Source organism: Poecilia reticulata, chromosome 2, assembly GCF_904066995.2.
Source record: "Poecilia reticulata chromosome 2, P_reticulata-male-v2, whole genome shotgun sequence".
Lineage (NCBI taxonomy): Eukaryota > Metazoa > Chordata > Actinopteri > Cyprinodontiformes > Poeciliidae > Poecilia > Poecilia reticulata.
This window is the reverse complement of record NC_088831.1, coordinates 34,587,274-34,599,713: the sequence shown is the minus strand read 5'-3', so window position 1 is coordinate 34,599,713 and position 12,440 is coordinate 34,587,274. Positions and strand designations below refer to the sequence as shown.

Genomic DNA, 12,440 nt, shown 5'->3' with positions numbered 1-12,440 from the left:
ATCTCAGCTAAGGTCTCAACTTTATTGCAGCTTCTATCAGGTTTTCCATTAACTCCAACAAAGTCTTCTGGCATTAAGAAACACCCATGGAGCATAATACTGCCACTACTGTGATTTACTGTAGAGATGTGTTTTAGATCACAAGCAGAGTACATTTTCTGCAACAAAGCACTTACCTACCAACAAGTTACATTTTGGAGTCATCTGGGGGCAGCAACATTGTCCACTTGTTTGCTTACAGAGCTTGTATCAAATTCTAAACAGGATCTGTTTTGGCTTTTGCTGAATTAGAAATTTCTACTTGCTATTCTTACATAAAAGCCAGATTTGTGGCGTGTACACCAGTGCATATGTCAACACATTGTTCTAATTGAGCTGATGATTTCTGCAGATCCTCCAGTGAAATGTGGGTCTCTTGTGGGTGGTTCAGTAAATAATCCTCTCCTAGCCTCATCTATTTTTTTTTATTTATTTTTTTTTGTGTGTGCATGTCTTATTAGGTCTGCAAGTGTGCTTCACACTTTTTGACGATGGATTTAACAGTTCTGTGACATACGTAATGCATGGAATATCGTTTTAAAATTTCATCCTGCTTTGAACTGAACAGATACACAGACTAGTAATGAGGTAGTTTCTTATTGGTTCAATGGGCTTATATTTGACAGTATAAGAAAGTGAATTCATATGAATGCCAGACTTTTTGGGCTTTACTGTGTTTTAAGAAAAGAAAACTGCAGAATTGTCTATTTCAAAATTATACTCTACTTTGTGTTTTTCATACAATAAAAAAATATGTACTTGGTTGTGATGTGACACAATGTAGAAAGCTATGATGTGTGAACACTTTTGCAAGGCACTGTGCATACACTGTTTTACTGTGATAAGACTGAAAAACTTTAGAAACAGTAACTAATATATTTCCTTTGCTTTTACTTAGTTCTAAGCCATTTAAAAGCAGCAAAAGTATTTTGCATATTTATTCGGATGCACAAAATACTAAATCAAGATTTAACATGAAGCTTACATTCCGCTGGCCATATCATTCAAATCCATCTGTAATTACATTGTACATGCAGATTAGCCATGAATATTTTAGAAGATTACTAAAAGCGGAAAGAGACAGAGAAGGAAGGAGTTGAGAGAAATCAGCCCTCTAACATACACCCACATACGGAACTGCATGAAAAGCTCGTTTGAAGGTGGAGCTAGTCTTTCATGCCCAAGTTGTCAGCCTATTATCATCCTTTCATATATTTGCCACCATTATTAACTGTGAGCGGGAATAGAAAAAAAAATAACAAAAAGTGAGAATAAAACACATCACTCCAATATGTCAGACTGTCTCTTCAGAAGGAAGGTAGAAAAAAAAAACAAAAAAAAAACAGCAGACCAACTCTTATCATCAAACTCTCATTCGAAGCCGTGGCGGTAATGAGTGTGTCTTAACAAAGATTAGCCATAATTTCCATTGTCATTTTAATGCTCCCACATTATGTGGAGGCTTACAAAGCCAAAGATGAAGGAAGAGGGTGGGCGGAGGAAGACGAACAAGCAGACAGTGGAGCAGAGAAAGAGTCTCTGGAGCTTGCTTGGTCTGTCAGTCACCCCACCCCCCACCCCCCCAACCAAGCCTTCACACGCACACCGTTGGACACAATCAGTTCACACACAGACAAGCGTTCATGTACGTTGTTCACGCATGTTGTCACCCCATTTTGAATCTCTCAAAATGTGGTTGTCTAAAAGGGTCGGTGCCTGAAAGCCTCCTGCGGTCCTGCAGCACGATAGACGGGCTTATTGTTACAAGAGTAGCAGCAACAACAAAAGGGATCAAAAGCTTTGCAAGCTGACAGACATACATGGCATGTTCAGTCCGCAGACAACTATATTGTTTAGCGAACATGCGACTGACGCTTTCAAAGGTCTAGAACATGCCAATTTGCTCCTACTATGTAGTGAAAGCTCAGGGTGACGGCAGGATGTGTGGGTATATGTGTAAATGTGTGGGAGAGCCTTGCGTTTGCCAATCTATGACGCGAGTTGGCATCAGTTAGCCCTGACAGCTTTAAGTGGACTCAGTTTGAAACAATGTAGTGTGGTTATTCTTTTTACAGTTTTAGTGATTAAATGTTTAATGTTCAAAAGACAGAAGGGAGGAATAGGCAAAAAAGGAAGAAATGTGAGATCTGAATCAAATTTAAGGGTGTAGGCCATGTAAAGGGGATTCAACATTAAATTGAGATTACCAGAATTGTTCAGATGTTTTGAGGTGACGTTCTGTATAGTTTTTGTCAGTAATGGTTTCCTTATTTGTAGCAGAAAGATTTCAGTTCACAGTGAGTTTGTCACACACAGCATTTTAAATGTCTACTTCAAGGGAAGAAAAGTAAATTGCGATTACCAATCTCTATATTTGCAAGACACTCTGGTGGATACGGACAGTAAACTCCACCAGTCGAACACGTAGAAGCGCCAACGTTTAAAATCTATTATTACTGCATTACTTTCCACAATCATTAATATTTTAGACATATTTGAGTTTAATTGTCTGAGCAAAACAGGGTAAAAAAGCTTTACTTTTGAATCTGGTATATAAAGTCTTGAGTTAAATGTGTAGTTTGTGTTCACTGTAATCCTCAGTCTTCGTGAGAAAAATTAGTATTTTATCATCATGTTACTCATCCAGGTTGTGCTTTGTCAGATGTTAATATGGCTTTTTGTGTGTGTGTGTGTGTGTGTGTGTGTGTGTGTGTGTGTGTGTGTGCGTGAGGATTATTATGCTGAATAGTGAATCCTTGCAAAGTCTTTTGATAACTTTGAGATTTTTAATGGTTTGTTAAAAGATTTAACAAGATTTTTTATTTACAACATTTCATTCAAATGAAATCAGAATTATGCAAGTTAAGTTCATCTTAAATTCCATATAATGAATGCTTATATACATTTATTTTCTCCCAACATAATTTCCCCAGTTAATTTCTGCAAAGTCAATGACGTAAAGCAATTTGACTGTGCTGTAGAATAATTAGGATTTAGGTTGGCTGTATGTTATTGAATCTGAATATGTGTTTGGATTTTATGGTGTGACGGCAGGGGGAATCTGATCTTTTAAAAATGAATTTGGATTCCAATTCCTGTCCAATTATAATTGCAAATGAGTTTGATCTGTTTGTGTTGTAAAGTGCTGGGAATTGGTGCAACATAAATATACACTGAACAAGTCTTAAAAATGTAGAAGTATGGTTGTGCTTTTTCTTTGAATAACCTCCTCAAAGAGTGAGAAGGAAACTTGCAGCAGCAGTCATGCAGGGATATCAAACTTTCTCAGAGAGACTGCATGTGTCCATATTATCCGGCTTAACGTCTTGGATTTTTGCTCACATTGATTATAATGCAACACAGATAGAAGGTCTACATTATTGCAGAAGCTCTACATTGTGCTTTTTCAAACTCCCCTTGCAGACCAGATGCACATATACCGACCTAATTAAAGTGCAACTGATGTATATTACAAACCATATCCTGTAATACTTTAACAATGTCTGTGCCTATGAGAGATTGCTGCACTACCTTGTTAATGAAGGACTTCCGTTGTTGTGTATTTACAACTCCAGAGCCCGAGTTATGCAGAGTCTATTTGCATTTCTCATGTGTCTTTAGTTTCGTTTTTTTCCCCTCTCACACAGAAACACTCAAGCTTGAACATCCTGCAGTCAACAAAAATAGAAAGTATAACAACAAAATAATACTGATGAGATGAGAAAGAGGAAATAAACATTCAATTTCTAATGTACCTTATCAAATGCGATTTAATCTAACACTTACTAAAATGCATTTTGAATTCTAACATAGCCCAATTAAACACATTCACGACATTGGTGACACATTGGTCCTTCTCTGACATGCCTCTCTAAAAGCATGTTTAATAGCCAAGCTGACAATGATGCATGGCAAAACACATGCACATGTATGGCACATTCATAACTGCAGGTGATAAATGAGGGTGCACGAGTTGGTAAAGGTCAGAGAGGATATGATCCAATCATTTCTGCTGGCCGCAGACAGTCTGGTTATGAGCCCATCAACAAGTCAAATTGAAAAACTGACTCCATTCTCGTCCTCAGAGGAAAGAAAAAAATAGGACAACTGTGTTAAAACAAAGCATTTTGCAAGTAAGTAAAACAAATTTAAGCACAACATTGCAGTAAATTAATCGGTAGTGCACAAAAAAACCCAAAAAAAAACCAGTATCTATGCATTTTAAGTCACAAAAGTACTTTTGAGTAAAACTCTGCATACACTACAGATTCTGGTGCACAAATCCAGTTTTGGTCATTTCATACCAGACTTTTTCAGGTATATAAAATAGCAATCCACTCCTGCCTGGACTGCCTTTGATGATCCTCATTAGAAATAAATCTCTTCTATAAACCATTTGCGATGCAATTTCAAAGTTAATTCATAGCACAAAATATTAATTGCTCACTGATCTCAGAAATCCCTTAAAAACTAATATGAATGTAAGAATTAGTCAGACGCAAATGTCAGACGTCAAACAAAAACGTTTACAGGGCCTGAAATCCGCTACAGGATTAGGGGTATTGCACAGTAAATTTTTGATTCTTGGAAATCTAGTTTTTGTAAAGTGGAAAATTCCTGCATACAGACACAGGGATGTGTGATAATGTAAACGTTTGCATCGGTACCACAAATTAAAATGAAGAACACTTCTAGAGGTCTATCCTCTCTTAAAAAAAACAACAAAAAAAAACTGTTGGTTTTGCATGGAATACTCATCAAAATGCTTTTCAGCTGAAGGAGAGACTGCTGCCAAAAAGCACCATAAAAAAGTGATGCCAGTGAGGTGGATAATGACTCAAATACTTGGAACCTCCAACAGACACTGATCAGGTAGCACCAAAGAAAGATAAGCAACTCAAATGAAATTGTCTTCCTAATTGGACCAGAATATATCGAAGGCTTAAACAACAATGACTGAATAAGCTGTTCCATTAAAAAAAAACAAAAAACTAAAGATTCTACAAAATATAAACTTATCTGTGCTTCTCAGATGATGTCTCTCACAGAGTAGTGGTGTAAAAGGAACTTCAGGACAATTCAGCAAGAAAAAGTGATCTTTAAAGCAACTGAAGACATGCAGATGGAGTGTGGAGAGTCAATGTACGGAGATTTGAACCTGCCAAAGTTGGCAATAAATGTAGAAATAGATAAAGGGCTTTAAAATTGTGGTAAATATTCCATCCAAAATATATATTTTTTCCTAATTTACTTTATCAGTGTGATGTCAAATAATATTTGTTTTTAATTTAACAGTATTAATTTATCATGATTATTTATTTTCTATTTTTTATTTTATTGCTTTACAAATTAAGTTTCCTTTTTAATTATTTTTTTTCATTTTATAAAATCTTGTATTTTATTAATAAATTGGTATTCATTGTCAAATTTATTTTATATATATTTTTTTTAATCTAGAGAAGCTTTTTTAGTCATATATCAATTAATTTTCTTACTTTTGTTTCATCATACTCTGTTGTTTTTACTCCGTCTGTCGCTTAGCGATAAACTGTCAAAAAAGTCTGGGCAGAAGAAGGAGCCTGTTTGGTGGTCACTTAGAGTCAGCTTCTCTCCTGCTGGTCAAAATAAAGATCCAACCTCTACGTTAGGAAAAACGCACAGATTTTATATAAAATAGTTTCAATAAAATCTCTTCTTTATTTTATAAAGAAGAGATGGAGGCAAGAGAGAACGATTAGCGATGTAACCCAAAACGTTAAGGAAAGAGGCAACAAATTACAGCAATGTAAATAATAAAGACGTGTCAGGTGACGTGTCACACTTTAACTATTTAAGATCCTATTTTTCAACAAAGTTGGACAGATAAAAACAGGAGGAGTGGATCATGGAACCAAAAGACAATTGAGGGCATAGATAAATACAGAAGATTTAAAAAGTGAATTTCAACCTCCTCTGGTTTAATAGAGCAGGTTTCACAATATTTTAAACACTTGGACTCCATATACAGTTGGAGGTTGGTAGGAAACCTCTGCTTTTTGAAAATGTTTGTCAGAATGATTATGTTTGGAAAACTTTGTAAATTTAGAGGTGGTTACTTTTTTATAACCAGTGTCTTAACGTAGAACCAGTGATCTATTTTAAGAAGAAAGGGTCACAAAATGTCATATTTAATTTGAGACAACTAGCTCAAACCTAAATAAGTGTCAAAACCAGTGGTAAAAGGGGGAATATAAACTCTTAATAAATTAAGAACTTTGTTATAACCAGAAAAAAGCTGTTGCATAATGGCTTTAAGAAACTAAGCTGAAAGAAAGCTCCTGTGGTGTTTTTATCGATACCAGTGATTTAATAGTATTGAACTTAAAATTATATCTACACATTAAATCAAACTCCCGTAAGAAAACGTTATTGACATAGAAACGTTTTCGCCTTCCCTGCCCTTCAGACGATCAAACTGGGTATTCAACAATCCTTTTTTTTTTGAGACAGTGAGGATTTACGGAGAACCCCGTGGTTTTCACCATTCTCACATTAAATCCTGCGTGGATTATTCATCCATAAAGTTGTTTTTTCAATCATTTTATCCGGCTGAAGAGTGAAGTCCCCAGAGAAGACCAACACAACAAATTACAGTCTGTCTTGGTTTTGTCACTCTTGTAAAGAAGAAACGTCGACAAATGTTCAGCAATGAAAAGCAAAAATCCAAAGGCTTATATTTAATACGCTTTTCACACATTCTAAATAATAACATCTTGTCAGCCATGAGGTGTTAACAGGATATTTTTATTTTTTGTAACCGGAAGGAAAGGGTTTTGATCAAATTAAGAAGAAAATCTCTTTATAAAAAAGGACCAACTGCCAAAAATAAGGTAAAAAAAACACAAAGGTTCACATTCCTTTTCTCAGCAAATGGAAGTGAATTGGTATCTAATCAAAGACTGCCATTCTTCTAATATAAAGCCTGGTGTCAGCACACAGGGTCAAAGCTCCTTTAACAAGCGACTGCAGATATGACTGTAAGAGGGCTTTGTGACATAGTCGAGCAATGTAGGCTGCTAGATTCTATCGCCTGGCAGTAACTGGCAGAAGAAAACACACAAAACAGAAATGTATACAAGATGCCTCACTCTTTGTTGCAGAACCAGAAAAACTGAGACGAGGGAAAGGGAAAAAAAAAAAGAATCAAAGTTTCCCCCCCATTTTTTCTCTGCTCAAACCTTGCAAACATTTTGCATATACAATGGATCCGAGTAGTGGAAATGTTTCGTCAATTTCTCTCCTGCAACCAGTCAGTGCAGCCATGAGATAATCGCTGAAACAAGTGAAAGGTTCTTCAACTACATTGTGCATCCACCTTTTCAATCAGCTGAAGCAAATATGAATTGGCTGTCAATGAGAATGATTTAAAGATAACAGTTTGTCTATATTGATTTGAATACATGGGTTGAACAAGCAATGCCCCCACCTGGGGACTTGCAAATGCACCTTTACATGAGTTGTATAAACTTTCATACACACAGATACATTTTTCAGAATGAGGCCACGTGGTTTAGAAAATGGCAGCTCATTCCTGAGCTCCTATAGTTCCAGATCACAGCTGCTGTCAAATGAAGAGCTGTACGCTGCACAGCGACCCATGTGGTACGTATATTCAGCATACTGCAGACATAGTCCTCTACAACAGGAGAAAACGGGGCTGGTCAGAGACTCTGGCCCTGCTTAAGCTTTTTACTTGCCAACGGGCCACAAGACATCCTGCCAGGACATTACAAACACACCAGTTTTACACATACCATATGTAAAAAAAAAAATGGCATAATTTAGCAGTGTCTGGATGTTTTGTCTATTTTAGAAATTTGATTAAAAAAGTGAAACCCCCAAATTATATTATATTTATGAGACAAAGTGATATTTTTCAAGCAGTTTTATGTCATTTTGATCATTCTACTAATGACAACTCAGATTTCAGCTGAAAATTGTGTGGTAGGAAAACATGTAGCGAAGAACATATTTACAAACAACATGGATAAGACGGGTTTTTTTTTTAAACAAAGCCAGTTCAACAGGACTGGATTGTTGCTCATAACACTAAATTCCTCAAATGGAAGTAAATTTACCATTTCATTCAAAAAGAAAAGAAGAATGGAAAGACACAGAACCAAATTTGCTTTGGTGTGAGGCTTCTAGAGAGAGTGATGATCTGTTGATAACATTGATATCATCTATTGAGCCACTGAGTTCTATCAGTCTTTAAGTCAGCACAGCTACCTACCAGGAAGTATGTGGTTTATGCTTTTGTCTACAAAATCAAAGGACATGCCAATTTCATTTTACATCATAAGTTGGCACCTGCCCACAGTGCTTCAAGTACCAATATCTGATTCAAGGACCATGGTATCGCTGTGCTTGATTGGCTAGCTGACTCAGCCAACCTGAAATCCCCAACTTAGCTGTAGAAGTATGGTCAGACAACTCAAAACTTTACCTCTAATATACAGTCAAGTTACTAGTCTTAAGGTATACTTTCGTTTTTAAAAAGATAGACTTTCAAACCCTTACTTCCATCTTACTATTCCTGTGGTCTGATGGTTTTTTTTCTAATGCTAGGCCAGAAGGTCTGATTTACTTTGCGTCCCTTTATGGAACATATAGTAAAGCAACACGGCCCCTTCCCAACGTGTTGCTTCACAAAGCTTCCTCATCTTACAGAAAAAAAAAACAAAAAACTATTTGGCCATTTGGATATAATATTGGTCACAAAACTTGGACAAAATGTATATTTCATTTTTTTTCTCTCTCGTCTTAGTATACAGGAGCTATACTGAGTTTCAATTTAAAAAAATAAATACAGCAAAATGAGAGGAAAACGCTTTTAGAAAGTACTTTATTGAAAGTGCTTTTATTGTTAAAATAAACTCGACTATTTTGATCGTCAAGGAAAATATATTCTATTATGTACTTACTACAATAGTCAGGCAAAGGCCATGTAAGGTCTGAAAGAAATTCTGCCCAGGGTGCCACCTAGATTTGAGCTGCTTCTGCAGAAAACGCCAAGTTAATTATGAAAATAGAAATACGCAATTAACACCAGTTACAAACGCAGGTCCATAAAAAAAGGTGGCACTTTGAAGACAAGAACCACTAAAGCAACATAAAAGGTGAAGGATTTTTACATTGATTTGTCATTATGGCTCATTAAGAAAGACAAAAGCATTCATTAAAAGAAAACCTAAAAAAAAAAAAATGAAAGAAAGAAGAAGAAAAAAACATCCGTGAGACAAGCGCGTGAGCATCCTGTTCAGCACACTCGTAAGAAGTCGTTCGCGCGCGTTCTGCTCGAGCTCACGCACGGGCGCACACTAAGGGAAATTGCCTTCTCCTTTTTTTCCAACAGACAGAAGTTAATCCGCGTTTATGCCAATTCTCGCACTGATATTTGTATAATCCGCTCTCCCTGCGTTTGTCTGCAGTTCTCTTTTGTGTCGCCTTTACTGCTTTTTTGCAAAGCACATTTACATAATTTGGAGTTCTACTGGCGGAATGGCGTAGAGTTTTTGTTGCTTTACCGTGAAAGTGAATTACTCTCGTCTTCTCCCTCCTAATCCTGGGTTCCGCTGCTGGAACACGGGTGGGAGAAGTCCCGACACTCTAACACTTATCCAAATTTAATATGTGCCTCACTCCATTTGTTTGTGCACAAAAATTGAGAGAATGCAAGACGGGTCCAGCAAGAGTTCAGCCAGCCAACGTCATTATTCTCCTCCAAAACGTAATCGACGTCGCGTAGAAATGTACATTATTGCAACTAAATGTGAGCAAAAGGGCAGCTTGGTGCAAACTTTCGAGGATTACTTTCTATTACTTTCACTCCTTAAATGTAACTCTCGCACAATGCAAACGGGTTAAAAGTTCAAATTTGAAACTTACTTGAAGAACAAGGAGATGCATTTTGAATGAATAAATAAAAATCACAAGAACAAATTGGCATTGCAGGAACAGATAAAACTATGTTCTGATTAATCAGTCGAACGGATAGACAGTTCCTTTTTTGGAATTTAGCGTGTTATTTAATTATGAATTTTCATTCCTAATTAATTCCTACTAAATAGTACATCAAGAAGCAAATGTACTTGTACTCCCCGTTTATCGCAAGCATTCCATTCCAGTCCGAGCCTGATTTTCTCGGAAAACCAAATCATATTTTGTTTTTTTTTTGTCGAAACCAAAATATGATTATGCATTATGATGATCATGATTATGATGGCGCTTTAGCCTATTTCATCTCCATCAGGAGCACATCACCGAGTGCACCTTATGCCGCCCTGTGCGTAAAGAGCGTCACTGCACTGTACAAACAGTACTTCCACTGTCAAGAGTGGAAGCCCTGCATGTGCGCGGAAATACTGGCTGTCAACATAATGCCTGAGGGAAGCGACAGGGAGGAAGAAAAAAAAAAAACAAAACAGATTTTTCCCAGCTTTGTTTTTTTTTTTTCTTAAATGCCGGTTAAAAGACTGCAGATGGGTGGGCGGGTTAAAGAGTCACACAGCAAAAAACACTAACACAACAACATGCGACTCATGAGAGGCAATCAATGCAGAAGTAAGTTGCGGATTTCCTTTGTCTGACTAAGCTTGCAGAGCAAAAAGCTGCTACACGTGAAACCTGCCGTCTTGCAAACCTTCATCCAATTAATTAGGAGACATAAAAGGACGTCTCACACCCAGTTATCTGGGACAAATCAGTCTGTAAGGGCAGAAAACAATGGAGTAGCAGAGCAACTTTCGCGACAGTTGCGCATTTGACAGCCTGCTTATCCACAGGAGCAGCAACAGCAACTTTGTCCGTTGCTGCGCATTTACTTCGCGTAAAGGACGCGTGTGACGGACATCAAGTGCCCCAATTTCAACAGTGTAGCTTTGTAAAAAAAAAAAAAGAAAAAAAAAAGAAGAAGAAGAAGAACAGCAAGTCACTCGATTGGGTTCATCACAAGTAGATCAAAGCTGCGACCTGCCATCTGCTCAGACCAACACACGCGCTTTCAGCGGAGCAGAGAGGCTCTAGTTGCGGTTGTTTCCAGACAAAACGAATCCATGAACATAGCGTTGCTTATGTACAACAAGGAACTGTACTGATAAAGACAGAAGAAGAAGAAGTAAGCACGTTTCTGCCGCCGCTGCGCTCGATTCGCACCTATCAGCTCCAATGAGACACCGGGAAGGGGGGGAGGTGGCAAGCACTTGGCTTTTACTCACCTGATTGTGGAGAGACGACCCCAAACAAGACGCTTGTCAGGAGAAAGCCGAGGCAACACAGGACAGACGTTGGCTTCATTGTTGTGCTTGGCAGGTATCTCCTTTTAAATTCACATGTCCAGCGAAGTATCCCTCATTCACGGCAAGAAAGGATGAGCCGCTTTGCGTTTTTTTTTTTTTTGTTTTTTTGACGGTTCCTCAGACTGCGAGTTTTGTGAGCACTTTGTGGCTGCTTCTGCACAAGTTTACAGTTTGTCCAACTGTTCTTTGAGTCGTCTCTGTTGTGCCTTCTGGCTTAATTTGTCACTGACCGCAAGAACAGAAATTGTGGGAAAGCAGCTTCTAACTCACGCACTGAAAACCAAAAAGCTTGCCCAAAAAAAAAAAAATTGCGTAAAGCACTGTACTCATACCATTACTCCCCGTCTTAGACACAATATGCAGCTGCAGACTCGCATTCTCGAGACACACCTCCAAGTCCCCTGAACTCCTCCCACTGCGCCCTGATTGGCACAGGTGCCCGACGATCACCCCCCAAAGTCTACTGGACTCCAGCGTGGTGCGCCGTCCTATTGGTTGGCACAAGACGCCCGAGACCCCCCTAGAGTTCGTGCTTCGGCTGGCTGTGTTGCACCTGTCACCCTGAAAACAGCAGAGATCAATTCTGGGATGTATTGGTATCATAAGTGAAATAGAGCTGACTACTACTTATCGGTGGCTTCCGTTCAACTTGGACAGACCTCATCAGGATCCGATAAGATGTGGCTTCATTTTGGAAGTGTCGGTATGCTGTTGTGCTTTTCTTGTGGAGCAGTGAAATTATATAGAACCAGAACAGATTTAATTAACAGTCTTGCTTTATGTATGTGCGGCTCTTTGGGAATCACTTTCCTCTTCATTAATTTTCCTCGTCTAAAGGCTGATGTCAAGAAGAATGTTTTTGACTGCAGCATTTTCAACCCGTTTTCATTCTAGCAAAGCAAAATTATAATCAATGACAATGTCAATATGTTTAAAGGTATAAACAAGTAAGACTCATAATCGCAAAAACGGCCTGGAATATTGTTTTATCCCCATTTCACTAAATAATTTTCAAATAAAATTGGATATTGCTGTGGACTGATTAGTGTGGATTAAGATTCACTG

At 37.8% G+C, this 12,440-nt stretch overlaps 1 protein-coding gene across 1 annotated transcript in view; it reads right to left on the bottom strand.

The window, feature by feature from the left end:
• The window catches only part of erbb4b (erb-b2 receptor tyrosine kinase 4b), a 298,712-nt gene extending 286,522 nt beyond the window's left edge, over positions 1–12,190 (bottom strand). The window contains exon 1 of the mRNA XM_081604430.1: positions 11,295–12,190. Coding sequence (XP_081460556.1) covers positions 11,295–11,373 — 79 coding nt within the window. The 5' untranslated portion in view covers positions 11,374–12,190. The remainder of the gene's footprint in view (positions 1–11,294) is intronic.
• Positions 12,191–12,440: the final 250 nt, after the last annotated feature.